Below are 23,786 nucleotides of genomic sequence, written 5' to 3'. Positions count from 1 at the left end.
CCATTACCCAAGAATTTGATATTCTTGAGAAATGGATAGGCCTGTATTTAGAGCACACACACACACACACACACACACACACACACACACACACACACACACACACACACACACACACGCACGCACACAGATACATACACACAACAACAACAACCATAAATAGATAAAACTGACTAAATCTCACTTTAATAATTTGCGAGCACCTTTGATTGTGTGATATAGGAGGAAGTATGTTTGGATTCAAAGGTTCTTTGCTTCAAATGTCAGCAGCAACTTGAAAATAACAACCAGGCATAAACATTCTCCAGTGACCGTTGTTGTAAACAATATGGGCGAGAGGCAATTTGTTCTGTACACTGAGCTTTGTTGCAAATCATTTTCCACTGAATTTAGTATTTTGGTGCCTTTTCTTCACAGTCTTATGAAGAACTGCAAAAGTGAATCAGTTCTCCCCACAAAAAGGTGGCCAGATGCTTGAAGGTGCAATGATGGATTACAGCTTCAGATGTGCCTGTCAGCTGGCCATGGTCTCCAGTATTAATGAATATTTAAAATGAAGAGGCCCTGATGAGCGGTCAAAGCTAATGCGACTTTGAATTATATATCTCCTAGTTTGTTCTTTTTCCAATGAACAATGGTCTACAGCAGGTGAGTACAAAATAAAACTGAACTGACTGATGGGGAGTAGTTGTCAAGAATCAACACAATACACCAAGGGGAATAAATTAAGTTTCAGGAATCGACTTAAACTCTGCACATATTTCTTTTTCAACATTTCATACAGGAAGATCAAAAGCACTGAAAGCAGGCTGAGCCCCATTAGTTGCTGAGGTGCGACAGCAAACAAGCAGGATAACAAAAAAAATAAATCAAGGAAACACTGGATTTAATCATGCGCTCATATTTGAGCACAGACTTTATTAAAGGCACCGAAAATGAATTTTATTAATCAGCTTCTTGCTACGAGCATCAAAGCCATGCACTTCTTATGTTCTGCCAAAATTCAATGAGATTTGCTTTTTGTATTTTCTTGCTCACTGACTTTATATTGGCGGTGCTGAAAAACAACATGATGAGATAGTTGGACTTACCTTGCCATGGTAGGCGCTGCTGTTCTTGGCCACAGCACACTGGCGGTCGACCAGGAAGCAGTACCTGCGACGCTCCTCAGACAAGGCTGTCTTGTATCCCTCAGCGATGAAGGTGTCCAGCTCGGTTTGCTTACTGCTGATGGTCTCTACAAACTGAGGGAGAGGAGACAACGGGTCACTTTGGTTAATCATAATATCTGCAGATTTGTCCAGGAGAATCACAACATGCCGGCGTTGGTGCCAAAAAGGTCTGGGGACTAAATATTTTCTTTTACTTCAAATGCTAAATTATTACTATTGCAATTTCTACAGCCGAGACGGTGAGAGAGAGGTTTTGGTTACCGGTCCACTGCAGATTCTTCATAGCTACTATAAGAAATTGCCAAAAAACTGATTTCAAATTCAGTAGCTGAGGCCAATGGATAGAAGGTCTGGCAAGAGAAAGGTCCAAGCAGCTGGCTAACACCAAAGTACTTTTTTTTGTATAGCAGCCTGCTTCACATTCATGCAATTACACACATTCACACCTAGGAGCTGCTCAGTATAACCCGATCTTGTACTGTCAATCAGTGCACAGCTCCACTGGAGCAATTAGGGGTTAAGTGCACCTTGGCAGTAATAGTTGTGCAAGGAGAGAGCCTTACTCAGTAACTTTCTCCGGACAGATTTTCCCTGCCGAGTGCTATCGAGGCAAAGCAATTATGACTGTGAGCAGTTCCTCCACACTGCGGGATCTTCAAAGACCCACTAATCCATTTTACTTGTCGGACAATAACAAATAACAGGCGTGTTGATGTTTGTTTAAGAGTGAGTAATGGCAACGCAGTAAGAAAGAGAGAACCAGCGCTGTCAGTTTGTCTTAGCGTGAGCTCTTTAAAAATGGGAAATGTCTCAAAGGCCACTTAAGACACACATGTACACGCACATACTCACTAGGGTCAGTAACAGTGGTGAGGAGCTCTAGGGAGTCTCATTTCGTAGAGAAAATGGCACTTAGGTTTTCTTTTGAGCTTGTGCATACACATGCCAGGTACCGTATTTACAAACCGCAGAGTTTGCATGTCGGTAGTTGAGCGTTTCCAGTACTGTAGTCACAGAAGTAGGTCAGCTGAATCCAGTTTCATGGCTTTAATACTGTAACATCTGCTGATAAATACTGACCCAGAAGAGAGTGTTATATTTACTTGTATTTATTGAATCGAAACTGAACTTTTCTTTGGGGTACTGGCATGTTTGATGTTAGCAGCTGGGTATTTTCTAGGATATGGAAGCTGAATAAAGTAAACAACAACACGTGTCCTTTTCATATACAAATAAAGTTGGCCAGCCAATGAATGAACTGAATACACTTTGTTCTGAATGATTATTAACTTCCAAAACAGTCAAATCTCGATCAGCCTCAATCAAGTTTGTGGGTGATTGTGATACTTCATCATTCGAGTCCCGATGGCTCGAAGAGAGGAACTTGACATATAACCCATGTCACTGTTGGTGCTGCAGTGTGATTAATAGTTCCTGCAGTTTAATGTTCTCAAAGCATTAAAGTACAATTTAGAAAGTTTTACACTATATTCCACAAAGATTGATTAAGTTTATTAAGTTGGAGTTCCTGCCTGCAGCCAAATGTAAACTCCTATTGTGCCTCCACTCAGTGCAGATGCATTTCATTTAGTAACCACCAGAGCACACTACTTCCCCACTGCCAACAGCCGAGAGGTAAGTTCATTGGCATTCCAACTATGGAGGAATACTTCAAGTGGCTAAATGACACTGAACACAAATAGCTTTAGGAATGGCCTTTTGCATTCGCACTGGAAGAAATCCACAAACACCATTACACAAATCCACTGAGCCAAGTTGTCAAATTAAGCAAGGGGAGGATGAAAGTACGATGCAAACTTTTATTTCCTCCGGAGACGACCTTATTCTGTCTCTCATCTTAAATTCAAATGGGATACTTAGAAACTACTTCAGTTAGTTCTTATTGGTTCCGTTCAGGGCATGAGCATCTCCTCAACCTGGCTGCTTGTGAAGAGAGAAGAGAAGTCATGCTATTGTCGATAGCTTTGTACAGAAGCTGCCAAGTTGAACTCTCCCTTTCCCCCCCTCATATCCTCATCTTTGCTGTGAAAAAAAGTTAAAGATAGTAATTTTATTTTGGTATGAGTCATACGCTATATACTGCAGAGAGAATAGAGAGGAGGGAGAAAGGAGGAGAGGAATATGCCGGGGTGAAGAAACGTCTGGCGCGCGCGCGCACACACACACACACACACACACACACACACACACGCACACACACACACACACACACACACTTCAAAATCTAACATTTGTGAATGGGTCTACGGTTGAATCACGGAAGCCACATAAAGACCATTTAAAAGATGACAACCAACGTGTCTGCCTCTCTCTCTTTCCGCCTCTCGGGTGGAGTGACCCTTTTTGTTTTTGCCGGCTCTGACTCACAGTCTGCTCGCCTCTCAAGCACTTCTGAGCAGACCTAATAGGAGCGGCTCAACCACTGTGCCCTCTCCTCTTGTCAAATCCACATGGCCCAATTCTCAAACCATTCAAAAGGTCACCAACGTAACCCAAGACAATGAGCGCAGTGGGAAAAGCCTCGACCGTCACCAGCCACTATTATATCCGAGCGACGTCAGGTTACATCATAGCTGGAATGACTTGTTTTGCAAAGGTTATGAATATAAATGAAACCTGCTACACGTCAGAGCGGTTCTTGCATTCAGACTTGTAGTGATCAGCATTACTGCCTCACTCTATGTCTCCTAACACTGACATATACAGGACAAAATCCCAATATTCAAAACATTTTTAAAAAAGCATGTGACATTATAAACTCTATTACACCAACACAGTTTCCAGTAATTACAAGCACTGAGAAGGGAGTCATTCACAGCCTTCAAAAAGTGAAGAATACAGTAGCATTCAGAACAACAAAACTGTTTATATTCCTGCGGGGATCCAAAAGCATTTCCCCGCACAGCTTAGAGCTGCCGAGGTTTGCTCTTCTGTTCCTTCATCATCAGCACTCTTTGCACACAGAAAAATTGTATTTTAATGCTCCAGGGCACAACGGTAAGCACCAACACCTATAATACCTGCTGTGTGTGCGTGTGTGTGTGCGTGTGTGCGTGTGTGTGTTTTAGTCGGCGCTTATCTTGTGCTTACGTCACTAACACCTTTTTCTGGATGCATGAATGTATGCACCCACAATGACAGGGTGGAATTACTTGTCAATTTTATGAAACCAGCCTGAAAAAAAAAACCTATTAATTCTTAATCATGAACTCCATCTGTGTCACTCTGTCTGGACTCTTATTAACATATACAGAGCAAAACGAGCTTATCTAGATGAAACCCCTTTCTGTGGCACCCAGGCCCCCCTCCAATGAACTACATAATGAACTGATTAGCATTTTAGCAGGTTTCACCCATTGATGAAAAGGTACAGTGAAAGTGTCTGAAGGCAGGAGAGAGCGGCGAGGGGAAGACAAAGAGACAGTCAGATAAGTGGGATAGACAACAGCAAAGAGTGTGAGCAAGAGGAGGGAAAGAGCGATGGAGACGGCGATCAATGAAACGCGGCCACCATCTGCACACGCTGCCAGACTGCGCTCAGACTTACTTTACTTTTTAATGAAAAGAGGGGAGATAAAAAAAAAAGAAAACGTAGCGCCTCTCATCTGCAAAAATAACACAGATGTGGCGGGGAGGAGGAACTGTTGAGTTCGTCTTAGCAACTTTTACTTTCTCAACAGCATCAAAGAAACCACCTCTGCCTGCAGAAATTAAACTGTAAACATTGTATCTGTGGTCCGTCACTATCTAACCCTTCCTCAGTGGATGCCGGCCAGCGTGAAGCACAGGTCTTGTCGGAACGCAGGGCTCTTTGCCTCTCAGTGTGTCGTCCCCCCTGCAGGGCTCAGAAACGACTTGACTTTTCTCTCACACGCCCACAGCCGTGATATGATCAGTGAAAGTGAGCGGACTGAAAATGAGAAAGGGAGAATGATTTTCTTTTTGCTGCTAACTGACTGTGAGTCCAGAGCCTGATGAGCTCCTTCCTCTGCACAGATGGGCCCGATTGATCAGTCATACAGACTCGGTAAGAGTTTGAGGTGAGGCTACTCCTATTTATGTCCAATATGCACAAAGTACAAATGTTTTGTTGCTTTGCCCGGCTAGAGGCTCAACCTGGGGATGGTAATCCATCAATTTGTACTCCCAAAGACTTTGGGCCACATCAAGACCATGTACTATATCGAGTACTGGTGAAGAAATATATCATGGTGCCCAGAAGATGAATGTTAAAGATTTTGGTGAATCCGTGAGCTTCCAGCTTGTGCTATGGCTACATCAGCCATGTCAGTGTATCATGAAACCTAAAGTTTCAAATTCAATGACATTTTCAGCAGATATTTTTGGTTCACGCACAATAAAGGCAAATGATTTTGGCCGTTTTGTCTAGTCTCACTATCTAGCGAAATACCAAATATTAAAATCCATTGCGCAGATTGCCGAGAAATGCCAGCAATATGAATATTCGTGAGGTTTGCTCTTGCACCAGATATTTCGGATTTGCTGAGCAGATACAATACAAGGTAAAAAAAAAAAAAAAAAAAATCAAGTTAGCATAGCTACTCATAAGGCTCTAAAAAAATGCAATTGTCTGCAAATATGTAAACATACAAACACCGTCGTATTTTGTAGTGTAATTAAAATTTGATCAAACTGACCCTTTAATAAGGACCTAAAAAAGTATTTTTATATTGTATCTAATTTGAACTACTTATTTAATTTTTTGGGATAAGGTTTGCATTTCAGTTTCTATTTATCAAATTGCGCCAGTGGAATCCTAAAGAGGCAACAGTCAGGCACATGTAGCAACTTGCAATCCTTAACTGAGATTTGCTGCTGTGGTGCCCTCAAAAATTCCTCCCATTTCAAGTTGTGCAAAACTGGACTGTTGCGCACACTGCCAGCTTTGATGCGTTATGATGACACGTTGTACAGCTTCTCTTCATGGCATTCCTGACACAGTGGAACAAACTAAACGTGACACAGCAGTCAGATCAATCCAGCACTTCCATACCATCCCAGACAGGAAAGGGCAAACGTGTGTGACACCATGCAAACTGAGCAGACAGAGGACGTACTCTTTCTTCTAGAAGACGTTTTCATACCCAATGAACGCCGCAAAAAGTTTGTATCGTTAAGTGTTGGGTGGAATCATGTTTCTGGTCCAGCCATCGATCTGATTCTGTCATGGGCGGCCACACTTCACAGTGAGACCAACAGCAGCTCAGTAATTACCCTGCAAGCCTTGACCTGTTAGTTTGGCATTTTTGCCTCCATGTCTGCAGGCAGTCAGACTTCCAGTTTCCAGAGAAATCCATGCGAGAGGCATTTTCTGCTTTGTTATTTTTTTCTCAGTTTGACAGTAACACATGGATTAAACATAAAAAAATAATAAAAAAAAAATAAATAAAAAAACCCCATTAAAATCCTGCAATAAGAGGAGGAGTGTCTTTTCAGGCGTTTGTGTTCATGTACAGGGCCAATACTTCCCCTGTCGAGAGGGTGGTGGAGTGACGGAAACCTTAATGTGAAAGATAACTAATTAAGTTATGTCTAACAGTGAAGGTTCATTCCAACTCATCAACATTGATTTCACCTGAAAGGCTCTGTCAGAGACTGCTGTTTTGGAAATAATCACATGAATGATGATGCAAATACTGCTTTGTTCCCTTTGTGGATCAGGCTTTTGACTGACACCTAAAACATTTTGTAGCCGTCTGATTCCTGAAGACTGCTGCAAAAATATTGTCCTTGATAAAAGTGACTAAAAATGTCATCCACGCTATACGTTACAGTACATACAAAAGAACTCCTTTGCTGTAGCACCAGCTATACAAAACGTATTCTTGTTTTAAAAAGATATGCAACGCTAAAACGATTAAATCAAATAACTACAGAACATTTATACATTAGGACATTTTTGTAAATAACATGGCTGCAATAGCATTCAGTTATGAGTTTATATTTTGAAATATCAGTGTTTGAAGCACAACGTCAGACATTTGCTATCTCATCTAGCCCACTTCTGATATTTGAGTCAGCTATTTTGTGGTGTATGTGCAGGCTGTGCATTTACACATCCTCATCAAAGCCATGTGCTGAAACACACCAGCTGAATTAAGAGCATACACATTCAGCGCATCCAGTTTTTCTTTTTTTTCCTTTCCCACTTGTGGGTCTGCGTGCCTGCTGTATGTGTGTAGATGCGATGTGATGAAGATCGTCCAGGGCTCACGATAATCAAACCTCCACTATTTGCCTTCCAACACAGAACACCTCTTCGCCACCCCCTCCACCCGCATCCTGGCTGTTTGAGTGTTCTCTTTCCTTTATGAAGACTAAAATCATTATTTTCACCGAAACTCACGAAGCTCAAATCCCACCGTCACCCACATCCACAAAAATTAAGTACAGCAGTGCAACAAAACTGACTTGGGAGCATGTATCTTTTAATTTTTTTTTTTTTTAGATATTGCTCTTTGGATGTCTGACCATTTTGTCAGTTTTTCTGTTCTTCACAACAGAAGAAATGACTTGAACTGTTTTGATGGTTAAATCAGGCATCTTCGTTGCAATCGTTGTATATGTGAATGTAATGTTATTCTCTGTGCAAACACCCAGCAGGAAGCTCACCTGCATCTCCTTCTCGCCATACTTGGAGGGGTTCTTGCTGCCCTGGCTCTTCCTGCGCAGCTTCTTTAGTTCAGCCTGACACTTCTCCAGACTCTCGCCTTTGTTCTTGTGTTCCACCTGGTATTTCTTCAGGGCAGCCTATGAGGGGCAACAAGCAGTGCACAAATAGAGAATTAGACCTTTGAAAAAGACCACAAATTAAAAACCCTGCATGAAAGAAACTGGGAGCTAAATGAGGCAAGTCAGTAAATAGCAGTAATGCCAAACGTTTTTACACAAATTGCAGGTTCACAAACAACCCCAATCAGTTCAGCATGAAAATCATTTTGCAAACATGTAGCAGAAAATGTAACATTCGTTTTTTGTTCCAGCTACATTTTTGTTGCGTAATGTTAAGGCTACAAGTTTTGAAAACTTTTTTTTTTTTGGCGTGCTCAAGCGGGCTCCGAAATCTAAAAGCAATCTTTTTGATTAAAGAAAGAACCAAATTCACACGAGCCTTTAAGTTTGCTTTCAATTTCTCCTCCGGGTTTGATTTGACAACACTGCTTGTGTTTGGGGCTCTTAAAACATCTACTGCCTTTGATTACATCTCTCAACCTGTGGCTTCACAGCATAGCAGAGTAAAATGAGCAGAAATCAGTGACAGCCTGCAATGTAAAAAAAAAAACAACCCCAAAAAACAATGTGTGATTTGTAGAAAAAGCTAAATCTTTTAACAATGGAATTTATTTATTTGATTCATTTAATTTGCTTAATTATTTATTTATTGAGAAAAACAACTTTGTTTCCTGGCTGCACAAGCTCTGTTGCTATAGTAACAGCATCTGGTGTGACAAAGCTCATGCGGTTTCTGTGCGAGGCAAAAAAAAATTGGAGGAGGAGAGCTCATACATGCGGGTTCAACACCCACATTTGCATACTGTAAAATGCTGAGGATGTAGGCAGATATCCTGTAGGCGTTCTGAAGAGGAGCAGAGAAGAAGATGCTGTTGTCACTGGGAGACCAACAGTTTGACACATGCTGTGTTTGGATTTCATAGCAGAGACAGGTGGTGTCAGTTCCATATGTCTGAGCTGGATTGAAAAGCTCTAAACAAAACAGCCTTTCACAGCAGTAAACTTTTAAAAAGTCATTGCTGGGATTTTACATTTCAACATGGCCTAGTGATGATTAATTTTCAACGTTAGAAACGTCTCTGAAATATAGATTTTTTTTTTTTTCAATAGGTTTCCCCTCAAAATGGACCAAAACATGCCCGTGCACAGGTGTTGACTTCGTAAGCCAATAATAATGGATGGCTCATTCTTTCATTACCTCGTAGTCTTTGCGATAAAGCAGTACAACCAATATGGATTGCTCCGCTTCTGACATCTATAATTTAACTTGGAAAAAACCAAAGCTCCCTGGTGGAAAATCCCTGCCACATAAATCATAGTAATGATTAAAGTGGATAGAATTGGCTATTGTGAAAAGTTTTCTGTTAGTGCAGGGTCATATTGGGTAAACAACATAATAATCCCAAGCAATCCCCTTCATTGAACTAATATGCGTTTCCTCATTAACCAAGCCAGTGGATTTTTAGTTGCCTCTACCCACAGCTCTCAATCATTGGCTTCTACTGCAGACAAGTTCATTAGTGTGTTCAAATTTGATTAGAAACACAGTGAACAGTAGGTGAACTTTGGTACACTTGAAGAATCTAACCCTTGTCCCTAAAAGCTGATCTGCCATTAATGCTTCTCTTCATTGTTAATCTACTGTATTGTGCTTCCTCCATTTCAGGTTCATGCCCGAATTCTGACCTTTGTGTAATGAATGAAGAGCCTTATAATCCCCCGAAGTGATCCATTATGTAAAACAAAAGAAACACGGAGAGAAAGAGAGATGCACCACTGGGAACACTTCACTCTGGAAAAACAGCTCATTTTCCTTCGAGTCTTTTTGAACTGACTTGGAACTTTAGATGATTAATTCACAAACTCTGAGGCAAAGTGATTTCTGTTATCACTGCAGAAGATCTGGTAGAAATCCTTAATAAGTAATTGATGCTAAAAAGCTCAATTCTGGACTAATATAGAAGGCATGAGACATTTGTATTTGAATTCAGACAGCAGACACATATTTGGCTGATGTGTATGGAGTCAGCAATTTCTTGGAGTTACTTTACATCAAAACGATTGTGGTTTTAATTTGAACTCAGCATGACACCATCCGATTTCACCGATGGGTCTCCCTGCTGAACCAAACAATTCTTTTTTTTTTTCTATTTAATTCTAAAATCAGTATTTTAAGAGTGGGAGCTGGAGCAGCTCATAACGTGGTCCTTCCAACAATACAATACTGGCATCACTATCCCATCCCCCAAAACAACGCGCCGCAGCACTGCTCTACGCTCAGGCTCCATCCCACTCATTCTAAAGATATCACATGTAGACCAGCTCACAGCACTTACACACACTCCAGGAGAGGTTTATTATAATCAATCTTCCCTTGACTGGTGAGTAGACATGAAATGTTATTTCAACGCATCTCTTTTCACAGACATATCCTCTAATTGTATCAGAAACAGATTTTAAACCAGATATTAACACACACAGCTTCACCTCCATCCCTGTTATCACCTCAGTCAAATTAAGGTGAAACTGATTTGATGGCACGTTATATAAATCACTAAAACAAGATCAAATATGGAGTGCACTTGTGAGCTGATGCTGTCCTGTGGATTTAGAAGAGCGATATACAGATACTTACGGTCAAATAACGAGCATCCAGCTCCACCTTCTTCTCCAGCTCAGAGAGCAGCTCATTGTGGAATGATTTCAACTGGGGGGGGGGGGGGGAGCACAAAAAAGGAGTTCAGTAAACACGAGCAAGTTTTCCACATTAAGTTATAAATTACATGTGGGACCCTCTTTACTCAGTTACTGAATGAATATTTTACCAACATAGTGCTGGCCTGTAAAAGCCTCTCTCAGCAGTTCACTGCAACCTGACGGAATATTTAATCAAATAGTTCCCAAAACTGGTACTAAATTTTAAGTATATGCCGTGCCGATATCCATTCCCATATACTAACTTATTATCTTAAATAACAAATTCTAAAAAGTAATCTACATTTAAATTGTACTTATGTTGTTATGATATGCAACAGAAACATAGGAGCATAACACACAACATTAAACTATTCTACATTTAAATGATATGGATTAATTGATGTTGCCACAGCACAACAATGGATGTTTGTCGCTTGAAGAGTTAGCCAATTCTCCTTGCTCCATGTGTGATCATGTGATTTATCTTTTTCTCTTAGATTGGATACATGATGGTGCAGGCCTGATATGGCCCAGGAACGGTTACATATTTGAGGGGGAGGGGGGGGGGGGGTACTGTCAGGAGTCTGGTTTTCCTCCGTTTTGCCCCCGATCACCTCTCCTCCTGTGTCCCCTCAGTCCCCCGTCTGCTTGTTCTGTGTCCTCCTCTCCTCACCTCCCGTGGCCACGCCCCTCACCGGTCCCAGCAGCTGTAGCCACTCACCCCTGATCACCACCTACAGGTGTGCTGCATCTCCCTGATCACCTCCTCGGACTATATGTACCCTGCCCCTGCACTCCTCGGGTTGTCGGTTCATTAGTTAGTCACCCGTCCGTCCTCCGTCCGTCCCCCGGCCCCCCGGCTCCAGTTCCACCGGCTCCAGTTCCACCTGCAGCGCTACCTGTCAGAGTCACCAGTCGGTGGAGTTGCCCTCCCGACTCGGAGGATTATAGACTCTGCTTTTTCCAGCGGTCCTGCCCTGCCAGTCGTATCTCCCTGGATCAGTCGGTTGAGTTACCCTCCCGACTTGGAAGCCAGTAGACACTATAGGTGCCACCTTTTGGTTTGTTTGTTTGTTTGTTTTTATTTATGGAAATAAAAGACTGTATTTTGGAACCGATACCTGAGTCTGAGCCTGCATTTGGGTCCTGGTAAAACACCCACCTCATAACAGGGCACAGCAAAGAGGAAAATTACCCAGAACACCATATTGTTCAATTAACTCCCTTTCCCATCCACTTCCCATGTTAGCAATTTGGATTTATATAGACTCAGCATGTCTGTTCAGTCAGTATGAGTTCATGTTCATTTAATTGTCATTTAATCCATGTAGTCAAGGGCTCGGGGACAAATTTGTGTCATGGCTGGGCAAATTGTTTCAGGAACACAATGGAGCGGAGCCCCACTGCCTAATATGCATTAGTGTTGGAATAACTTGCTGTTCTGTCTAATCTATTGTTAAAAATATACCGCTATCGTGTTGAACCACACAGCTAAAAAGCCTTTGAGCTCAAAATACCAACCATCTCCTCTAGCTGCACTTGAATCTGTCTATGGACCTCAGCCATCTGGAACAGCACATCCCCTGCAAAGAGAGAAACAAGAAGACATGGAGAAAATGCATTAACAGTACGCTACAGCACAAGCAGAACACAGAGGAGAAGAGTAGGAAACGAGAGGAAAAAAGGAAGAAACAAGAAAAGCAAGAGAAAGAAACAGAGAGACCCCAGCGTGCAAAGCCCATGCAGTAACACGAGACACAAAAAACATACAGGACGAGCGACTTGTAACTGGGACAATGACGAACATGATGAAAGTTTGTTTTTGGTACAAGAAAACAGAGACACAACATCAAGTATGAAAAATGAAAAGAAAATGAAGGGAACAACAAAACAAACAAGCTGGGGGAAACAAAAGGTTTAAAATTAAATTCTGGTTCTCCAAGCATGTAAGTACTGATGTCTTATGGAGATCAAACTTATTGCTTTTCTTTCTTTGATTAACCTTAAAATCAGGCAATGTGATTTCTAAAAAAAAAAAAAACTAAAAAAAAAAACACCTCGAAGAAAGGTTAAAGTCTCCACGTATTAAATAAGTAGAAAAAACAAGTTACCATAATGAAAGATAAGGGATACAGAAGGGTCATGCAGCTGTAGTGAATGTTTCATTTTCATATACCTACAGGCTGCCTCTTCTGAATATGCATTGCATTGTCAAGAAAAGGAACACAAAGAGCTACATTGAGCGAAGAACACGTATACAAATAGAGACCTGGTGGAAAGACGGAGTGAGATTTACATGTACAGAAAAATGAGACACACACATTTCCCTGACCACAAGATCCAAAGCCCCTTTTAGCTCTGTAGAGATTTATTGAATATGAATAGGGAGCAGAGATCAGAAGTTCAGTAAGAGGTCAGTGACGCTAAAGTCACCGAAGGTGTGACAGGTCATATGTTCGTGTCATTTATGAAAATATAAATAGTTTATATTAGCATTGGAATGATAATTTAATAGCATCTTTCACATTTTGGCAAATACCAAGCATGACTATGGCAAATATATATATATATATATATTTTTTAAATAGGTACTGGACAGCTGAGCAGGAATTTCATACTGAAGTGCAACACTTTAGAGCACATCAGGGTTTTTTTTTCTGGCTCATTTCACTGCGTCCACTGTTGAAAGCCGACCTATAAGGAGTACATCTCAACCCATCTCAAAATGCTTCGTAAGTGAAATCAGAACGTGTGGTGAAGTAGTTTCAGAACAAACTTTTATTATTCACAAAGGGCTTTGGAGTGGTCTCCATCTCAACAGACAACAAGCACAACACAAACTGACGACAGAGTTTGAGTGAGGTTGAGTTTAGAACATATAGTTGGTAAATAGCAATTTGTAATTCACATTCTGCTACAAAATTGTTCACAGTTTTGATAAATGTGCAATGGATAAAGTGTTTTGACATTTTCGCAAGGTACGTTGGTAACACTACTACTAACCCCCATTCAAGGTTTAGAAGCAGTATTCAACTGTCTAATGAATTGCATGTAACATGTGACACAATAGTTTGTTAACCGATATAAAGACAGGAATGTGATATATATATTTATGATAATTGGTACACACTATCTGTCACCAATTATAACTTCTCCAACAGAACAAAGACATATAATCAAAAGACCATTTAAAGCATATTGTTGACCTGTTCAACACCACAAATGTGTGCAGCAAAAACAAAAAAAAAACATTTCCATTACTTGCTAAAGTCAGTAAAGGCCCCGCCCCTACAGATCCTGACGGGCTCATTTCTGTATGCCCAAGAAAGCTGGGCCTTTTGCCCATGCTGCAACCTGCCCGCTGATCTTGAGCCTCACAGGAGCAGAGAAGCAGGCCAAACCACCCTGTCAGTTCCCAGCAGGCCCACTAAGCAGCTTACAGATCCTCATCCCTGATCACAGCTCTTCGAGCTTAGAAACTCCACCATTCTGTTGGCGGTTTCAACTAGCTGGATCAATTAACTAATGAGCATCCATCACTGTGGCGCAGAGACGGGCAAACAGACTCACACGTCACACAAGCTGGCGGTAGTACAGGGTGTCCGCAAGAAGCCAGAAAGGTAAAGAATGAATGAATCTGAGAGAGAGAGAGAGATCTCATCTTGTCATCTGCCGTTTCATTACTGCACAATATACGATGCCAAAGCAGTGAGAGAAAAAAAAAGAAAAAAAAAAAAAAAAAAAAAAAAAAGAATCACACTTCGGAGATGCAAATGGTTACCATGGCAACTTCAATATCATATAACACAAACAACAGTAACAGAAAATTAGACGGCAACCTTCAGGGGCGGTTAACGTCAGAGAATTCAATCAGGAATCAATAAAGGAGCATAATGAGGAAAATGTAAATGTGTTGTGCAATATACGGCAGAGATTTCATGTAAGAGCTGGCAGCCTGAAGAGGATTTCCGCATACCAGATAAGAGTGACATGGCAGGTTGATCGCCACGGTGACAACAGATACGACACACACGCGCGCGCGCGCACACACACACACACAACACACACACACACACACACACACACACACACACACACACACACAAGTAAATAAACAAAGACTTGTCATTATTGTATCAATATTTCCCAGCTCACTTGAACCTCGCCTGCGTCCTCAGCTGAGAGAAAACAATAGCTCCTTTGTTGGGAGCTGAGCTCAGGTTGATCTGCACCTGCAGCTCTGCAACAAGCAGCCACACGCCTGCTAGCTCAAACCACTGAGTAAGTGAAGGGTGCATGGTCGAAGGACTTGTGTGCATATGAACAGACTGTCCCCTGAAGTATGACATCAGCTTGTGTAGATGTATCGACTGCTTGTGTAACAGCAGCCGTGATACACCCACACAGTGGGAGAAAAAAAAAGAAAAAAAGAAAGCAGAATAACAGAATGTGGGCTATGAAGCAAAAAAATAAATAAATAAATAAATAAATAAAGAAGTTTGCAATGATGAACAGAGAGAACAAGAGAGACAGAGATGGAGAGAGAGAATGGAGGTGGATGGAGAGACACTGAATCACTGGTGAAGGTCAAACCGGATTCACTAAGGGTTGTCATGGAAGCAGGATAATGCTAGGGTCGTTGCCATGGGAGAATCTGTGAGATGAGAAGCCTGCAAAATGTTGTGTTACAAAACACTGTTGAAAGATCTCCACCCTTACTATCAGCTATCATTACATCAGCATATGCACTTCCCTGGGAAGGAGGGTGCTGTGTGTCCCACATGGGGAGTGTGCGTGCAGAACATGTGAGTGTGCACAGTGCGCGTGACTCAACAGTGATGTTAACACCAGCCTACCTGACATGCTAAGCCACAAGGGAAACAAACAAGTGGGCAGGTATAATGGGGCAGCTGGATAATGTGCGAGAAGCAGATAATAGCCGAGACTCTGGGTGGCCGCGAGTATACTCCCTGTGAAACCACAACATCTAAACACAGTAAATCTGAGAGTAAGTGCAGCCTATACTTGCAGTTCATCCATCTCTTGCTCTCATAAACACACGCACTCATTTACTAGTTTTGTAAACTGGATGATAAACTCAGTTTGAACTCATTTCCTACTTTGCCCATTCATGCAGCCTCCTATCACAAGAGAAAACTACTGATATATATAATCTATATATATATGACATGTTGCTAAAACTGGATGCTCAGCCATCACAGCTGTTCAACCTACTAGCCCAATATAAGTTTGTCCAGCAATGGTGTCATGCATTTAGGCCATAATAAATGCTTAACAGGAGAAATGTATGTTTGAAAAACAGAAGCGGGCCAGAGTGCATTTACAAGTAATCATGACATGAATTTGAAGAAGGTCTCAGACGAAATATTGCATATTCAAACCTTCTGGTAACAGTGAGCCAAAATCCTAGCCGCTGTTCGACTATTCTCAACCACAGAACACATTTTGTAAGAGCAAAAAGCAAAATATCTCAGTGTGGTTTCCTGTCAGTATTCTATTCGGTATTCAGTATTTCTTGTCATATTATTTGTTAGTCTCAGCCTGAGAATGGCTGCTATTTAACCTTATAATATATGATTTTGAATACTACTGAAGGTTCAGAAAACCCAGGAATCATATTTTAGCTGAGTAATAATGTTGAAAATCCAATTAATTCGGGGTAAAGCGAAGATAAAGCCAACATAAAATGAACATTTCATATCAGACCTTCTGTTAAAGAATTCCCTCTCTCTTATTATCATTACTACTGATGTGATTATTTTGTCCTGCTGATATGTCTTGCGTTGATTAATGCTATCCTCTGTAGAGTTACAGATTTCCAGGTCCACAACAAATCTCAAATCATGAGCTGTATTTAGCTATACAATGCTAGGAGTAGCCACCCCATAAACACAACTAAATGACACCTAAATCTTACATGCATGACATCAATCATGACTTATTAACTTGTCATATAGTCTTTACACTATCTTTTATAATTATATAAGAGTTTATTGTTCCTTAGAAGATTAACAAAAACCTGCACAAGGCTGATAAAAGCCAAGGGCCAAGACTTATACTTTTATTAAAGAAAATTCAGGTCCCCTGAGAAAAGCTTTGATAACACAGCACAAAACCCTTTTTGATAACTTACAGCATCTGCTTTTCCTTGCCACTGACAGCGTAAGTGATGAATAACGAGCCCTTTGATTTGACAAACTCGAAAAGTGTGGAGGGAGGAATGAGTAAGGGAAATAGTAAAATAATGGCACAAGTAAAAGAAATGACAACATTAACATGCACAAACAGTTACTCTGATACATACATACATAATATGGTACGAGTGATGGTGTGTTTGTGGGTGGGTGGGGATTCGTAGAATCCTTTAAGAGATCAGGCGTGTTTTGATCTCTCCTTCATTTGTGACAAAGTCTTCCAGGATCAAAGTATGACGTTCAAAGGGAAGAAAGATCAAACATGAAAGAGAAACACATTTTGTTCGAGGGCAAATTAGGCAAATAGAAGGAGGAACAGGTAGGAAGTAAAAAAAGTGGAGTGATAGGGAAAATCCCTGAGCAAAACAGTAAGAACACATGATATACCAGTGTAACAGAAAAGAGATTGTCGTGAACTCCTATTACATTTTAAGCCTGAGTATAGCACTGCATTATCCAAAGCCGTGCAGCAGAGATTTCTAAACTCGAGTGGAGGCAATAAAAGAAACAGAAATGTTAAGGTATGGAGGTTCAAGGAGGGGCCGAGTAAAAAAAAAAAAAAAAAAACGGGCTCTTATACTGTCAATGTGCAATTTGATCATGCAAGTCAGCCCTAAGTACACCAGGGCCTCTAAACACAGGCAGAGTTCATTCATGTCTGAATATGCCCTGAGGGGAAACAATAGTATATTTTCTAATTTTAAGCGTGCATGTTTTTACCGTTTCATACAGCATGGATATATGCACGCAGAGATCACCATACCAGTCTGTAAACTACAGACTTTTTGGGGTTTTTTTGTTTGCACATTTGAGGCAATATTATCAAACTCATCTCAAAGTAGGTAAAAGGTTGCTGAAAGTTCAGGAAGTGAAAACATTGTTGCTGCTGCCTTTATACTAAAGTTCAGTTGCAGTCCAACAGGCAGATCTTCCGAGGGTGACGGAAGTGCAAACGAAGGGACATTTAATAGCAAACAGTTTTTTTTTTTTTTGTTTTTTTTTATCAGATCACACTCTATCACACTCTTTTTCCACTGCTTAAAAGTTCTTCTTGCACTGCCGTGACCATTTCATGTCAAACAACATCTAAAAACCCACAGACCTTCAAAACGCATATTTGCATACACTGGCATAAACAAATCGCCCTAAATGTGGACAGACTGGTTTGATCAGACTTTTACAATAGCATGGCACAAGCTGTGACGAGTTTCATTGTTGCATGCCAGCCTAACCAATGCAGAATGGGAATGCTTCAATTATTGTGGAAAGTATGCACTGGATTTGCAGAAAAGAAGCTACGGCTGCTGGAGAGCAGAGCTCCACATGCTGGGACGAAACACTCCGCCGTGTTTCGTCCCAGCATGTGGAGCTCTGCTTATCTCAGCTCATTCTGTAAACGGTAGAGGGTTTTTTTTTCAAATGTATGCAGCACGCGCATGTTCACATGTCAAGGGAAGTGAGGGGTGCGTTTTAGAATAGATAGAGCCGGTGGATAGTACAAAAATTGCACAACAACGCAATGCAATTAGGGAACAATGTAATTATGGGGGCTATGGTTAAGAATAGCATTACATCAGCTTCGGTAATTAAAAAAAAAAAAAAAAAGTCACATCTTGCTTACTCACCGATGCAAAATGTTATGTGACTCAATTAAAAATACATTCAGAGTGTTGCATGAGCAGCAGATGCATGCTGGGTGTGCCTATATGCTAAAATCTAAAACAGTCAAGGTGGACCTTCAGCTGTGATTTCTACTTTCATAGTGAGGTTTGCACCATTCTTCTGCTGTTTGTGACAAACTTCCAGGAGCGCGGAGAGACAGAGAGAAGGAACATAGAGCAGACTGCGGTCTTCATGGAGCTATAGATCTGCAGAATGCTCTTCATACAAGCGAGTACAACAAACTCACCGACTGTTGTAACACACTGTCCAGAGAAGATTATCGGGAACTGCAGAGTTGCCTAGCAACATAGTGTTTTGTGTGTGTACCAATATGCATCCTAGTGGGCTAAAGCTGCCGTGTATATATCGCTTATACAGCTCTGCATTATCTATCCTAGTGATGTGTTATCTGTTAATTCTACAGAAGTGGTAAGTTACGTCATGTTTTTACACAATTTCACTCGAGTAAAGATTCACCTCGTAACTCCTAGTAAGAGCACTTCCATATGTTGATTTGAGTAAAATGTTCCAGTGCTCCTTCACTGCCACGAACAAATGAAGGGCAATGTGAATGTGCCTAGATGGAGACTGTAGGGGCCACTGGCTTCCCATCATGCAGTGCGTGTCTCGGAAATAGAGCAGGAGAAGGCAGGGACCCCTGGGATGGTGGCACAGAGCTAAGAAAAGAGCTCCTCTGCTCTCATTTAAACAGGGACAGGTGCTGGAGGATGAGAGAGGTAGGCCAGACTAAAGACAGAGAGACAGAAAGGAGAAGCAGAGAGAGAGAGAGAGAGAGAGAGCTGTGTGGACACAGTTTGTGTACTTGTGGATGCTCATTCAAATACATCATGTCAGAGTCGACACTTAATTTGCCAGCACTACCTTTTATTCCAAACAAACATGTCATTTAGCCTCTTGGACACCATTCATTTACCTGCAGAAACTTAATGCTCATGTCCCAGGTCCATTAACCTAAAAAAGACAATTACGTTACATCAGTTTGCAGCCTCATTTTTCCCGTGAACCTCTTTTTTTTTTTTTTTTTTCTCAGATAATTACTGGGAGAAATATGAGGTGTGTGTGTGTATGTGTGTGTGTGTGTGTGTGTGTGTGTGTGTGTGTGTGCGTGTGTGTGCGTGCGTGTGTGTGTGCATGCGTGTGTGTGTGCGTGCATGCGCGTGCGGAGGGGACCACCTCTCCCCAGCAGCAACTTATGCAATCCATTGGTTAACTACAGTTTAATATCACCTCTTTAATTTTTCCAATGCTTGTAATTTCCCGAAAGAGATGTCTTTGTGCTGAATCATACATGAACAGTTATTAAAATGTGGCAATTAGCAGGGTTTCAAAAGTTGATAAGAAGGTAGAAGGATATTCTCTGAAAGCACCTCACATTCTTGTCCAGGCTTATCAGTCAAATGGCCAAGAGAAAGTTTATGTTATTGTTGACCAGAGGGCAGAATGAAGGAAAGCCCGAGCAAATATAAAATGCAATATTAATGTGCTCTATAAATGTGATAGAAGTAGGCTAGCGCTGAGTTTGTGGTCTGACTTTCACACTAATCTTTACAACTTCCAACAGTGAAACACTAGCCATGTAGGACAGCATTGTGGAACACATCCAGCCGAGCACAGAGAGCAGCTCTCAACTCTACTTCACCTGAGGACAAGAACAGGCTGACCATTCTGGTGAGTTGTAAACAGGCCAATAGCCAAAAACCTGTCTCTTTCAGTGTATGGTTCACGTGACCTCTTTACTGTTCTGCCATGCAGATGAAGTAGCTACATTCAATTGGGACAGAGATTGTGCAAACATAAAACTGGGTCTTGCAAACTAACTTTTGGTCGGTTTATCTTCTATTTGTACTGATTATATACTCTTATGTGCTCAGATTTTGTAGCTCGCTGGCCTACTGCTGTTCTCGATGCTAATATTAAATTAAAACTAGCACGTCATGCTCGAATGCAAATCAGCCATCTGAGAAGTAATGTGAGGAAGCATTTTGGATTCATATCTCTGATGGGAAGATTGTTGACAAAGTTACATGCCAGGCTGTTTGCTGACTTTGTAAAACACAGCTGCCCGACAGTAACATTAGTTTGTCACTCATATGAGGCATCAGCATCAGGAAAGAATATACATTGAAGGGAAACTGCACTGATTTTACATTTCAAAATCTGTTTACAGGTTTATATATATATATATATATATATATATATATATATATATATATATATATATATATATATATTGTAGCTCTGGGAGAGCTGCATGCCTCAAGAAGTATTGTCACTGGAGGCAGCTGGGACTGAATACAAAAATTCTGGGTGTTGGGAGGAAGGGAGCTCACCAGACCTCTGTAGTTCACTTCTCATATGGGCTTGAGGCTAGCCACTCGAGGTTGTGTTTGCTGCAGCACAGCACAGGTGAATGAAGTGGAGGAAGCCGGGTTGCATTTTGGGTAATGTATGCAGCAGGCTTTGAAGGAAGAATCCATTGGTACAATTTCAAATGATATCATAGATAGTATCTCTGCAGCATTGCCTTTGACCCTTACTGTACTGTACATTATTAGTTCAACAATATAGGAGTGCAATGCTACAAGCTATGAGTGAAGTACTCTTATAATTCTTGTTAAGATAAGTCAGGATTAGGCTACATGACTCCCATTTAGAGTAATTAGAAAAAAAATAGATATATCATTCGTTCAAATTTGTTCAAACATTTTTTTTTAATTCAAACTGAGCCAGCAAACTAGCTGATTCACCTCCCTTTGGAGCCAATCAAATGCTTCTTGGAAAAAGGCATAGTTGGCTGATTGGTGGGATTTCTGTCAATCAAAACAAAACAGCTCTTGTTATGATGACAACTCATAAAACTAGCAATTTCAGGAGAAGTATAAACCAGTAAATTGCCTTGGCCGTAGCCCAAATAGCAAGCCGCTTGCTTCAAATGAATATAAACACAATGGAGAGGAGGTTGGCCAGTTAGGATTTCATAAATATCTTTAGACTCACAGTGACATTTGTGGCTTTCCAGTCCTTCTAAGGAACTACACAGATGTAATGAGTGCTCACTCCTTCTAGGCAACATGAAGAGGGATAAAAGAAAAGGAGGATCGTAGAGACAGAGGGAGAAAAGGGAACGAGAGGAAAATGAGGGAGGGCGAGCAGGTGTGTGTGTGTGCGTGTTCGTATGCGTGTTTGCATGTATGTGCACGCATGTGTGTGTGTGTGTGTGTGTGTGTGTGTGTGTGTGTGTGTGTGTGTGTGTGTGTGTGTGTGTGGGTGGCAAAGTGACAGGCGATGATTAGCCCAACCAGAGGAGGATATGTGGGAGGGAGTGTGTGGGTGTAGTGGGGCTGGCTGGAGTGAGAGAGACTCTGTCTCTTTAGGCGGAAATATACACAAGTGGATTAAAAGAGCACTCGCACTGTATAAACAGATTGAAACGACACAAGGTTTAAGTACAGAAAATACACACAACCATGTAAGTGTAAAAGGCATGAGCACATGCACGCACATTATAGTACAGTACGACACAAAAGGGTGGATTCCTGTGGGAACATACTGTGTTGTGAAGGAATGAGTTAAGACTCAAGTCAGGCTTTGGTGCACATCAATAATAATGAAAACAGGCAATTATTACACAATGTAATTTCATTCCTTGCTTTAAACATAATGTACGTGCGTGTGTGTGTGTGTGTTTGTGTGTGTGTGTGTGTGTGTGCGTGTGTGTGTGCGTGAGCATCGAGGCGAGAGGAAGAAAGGGATGAGAGAGGAAGAAGGAGATGGAGAGCAGCTGCCGACTCTTAGGTGTGTAGGTGGGACCATTTGCAGCCCGTCTTTTAGTGAGCCTCTGTGGAATTAACAGGCTTTAAAAGGAGGTGGAACAATTGAGCTAAAACTCATACGTGCACATTCATGTTTGAGCACGCATAAATACAGTACAGAGAGGCCAGAGAAAAGAAGCTGCTGTTTGTCTTGTTAGGAGACTCAGCCAGTCAAATCAATAATACCATGCACACTGATCAATCATCTGACTGATCTGATTGATTACTGTGTACAAACTCATGGACATGGTGTCTATTAGGATATCGAAGACGATGAACTGAAACCTGGGTTTACACTTATCCCTCTATTTGTTACTAAGCGCAAAAAAAACTGTCTGATGGTGAGAGACCCGAGAAGCCAAAAAGATACTTCTCTTCAAGCCTTAGTGTGGATGTTCTTTTAAACTGCCCGTCAATACGTATATTACTAGAAGAAAACTAATCCAAATGGAAACATTTCCTACAAAAACTAAAATTTGAATACATTGATTACAAAGGAGATTTAAAAACCCATTCTTGAATTAAACTAAGATCAGATTCACGTTCTCTCTGTTGTCAATGTTAGAACGTGGGCTGTGGTTTGTTCAGTTTACTTCCTGTCTTCCCTTTTCCTCAAATCTGTGGCTATTTCTGTGCACTACTACGAGTCAAACAGGAAACTCTGAGCATTGGGTTTTATCCCTGCACATTGTTTGCCTTGAGGTCAACATATTAGCAATGACCTCAGGGTGGGGACCCCGCATAGCTGCGAGCAGGTGGCTGGAAAATAAAACACCATTTCTTCCCCTGAGAATCACAGTGACATGCAGTGTTGATGGTTGGGGGTAGCTGGTATATTTGTACAGGAGACAGGCAAGTAAACAACCACAGCTAATATCTTTAGCAACATTACAACCATCGTTTTCCCAACTTAGAGATATTCAGTCTTTGTTGTTGCTTGATGAAAACGGATAGATATAAAGGCTGAGCAGATGAGTCATTTCAAATATCCAGTCCCTTTGCTAATCTTCCTTCAGGTAGGGACTCTGACAATGGAATCCGATTTCAGTTCCCTCTTCCACACTTGTGACAAAATAACACTGATATACTTCCACACAACATACGATGCAAACTTCCTAAATTTGGCTTCATTTCACTTCTCTCAAGAACAGGATTTAACAAAACTCCCAGCACACAGAAACTAAAAGCACATTCAATAGTGTCTGAAATGAAGTGCTACCTAACATAAGACCGAACTGCTCATTGGCTTGCAGTCTCAGTGTTGGGTGGCGCAAGATCATGCACTGTATATAATGCTCTCTTTTTATGACAAGTTCAGCTGAGGTTGTCTGATTTGGAAGCACCCGCTGCTGTAAGCAAGACACAGTTGAACATGGAGGTGCTGCTAGAAACTTTGGAATCAATGGAAAACCTCAGACGCTGCGAGATGGATG

The 23,786-nt window shown here is 41.2% G+C and overlaps 1 protein-coding gene across 5 annotated transcripts in view; it reads right to left on the bottom strand.

Annotated features, from left to right (window-relative positions):
- Positions 1-23,786, bottom strand: part of LOC138197950 (BAR/IMD domain-containing adapter protein 2-like) — a 51,170-nt gene that overhangs the window by 9,932 nt on the left and 17,452 nt on the right. For all 5 annotated transcript variants that reach the window (XM_069149006.1, XM_069149004.1, XM_069149005.1 and 2 more), the window contains exons 4-7: positions 12,165-12,226; positions 10,582-10,653; positions 7,827-7,964; positions 1,092-1,244 (exon numbers count right to left, since the gene is read on the bottom strand). In XM_069149006.1, coding sequence (XP_069005107.1) covers positions 1,092-1,244; positions 7,827-7,964; positions 10,582-10,653; positions 12,165-12,226 — 425 coding nt within the window. The remainder of the gene's footprint in view (positions 1-1,091; positions 1,245-7,826; positions 7,965-10,581; positions 10,654-12,164; positions 12,227-23,786) is intronic.

Source organism: Embiotoca jacksoni, unplaced genomic scaffold (genome assembly GCF_022577435.1).
Source record: "Embiotoca jacksoni isolate LCO1_2020_lvr unplaced genomic scaffold, fEmbJac1.0.p SCAF_15, whole genome shotgun sequence".
Classification (NCBI taxonomy): Eukaryota; Metazoa; Chordata; class Actinopteri; family Embiotocidae; genus Embiotoca; species Embiotoca jacksoni.
The sequence above is the reverse complement of the archived record's forward strand: the minus strand, read 5'-3'. Positions and strand labels throughout refer to the sequence as shown.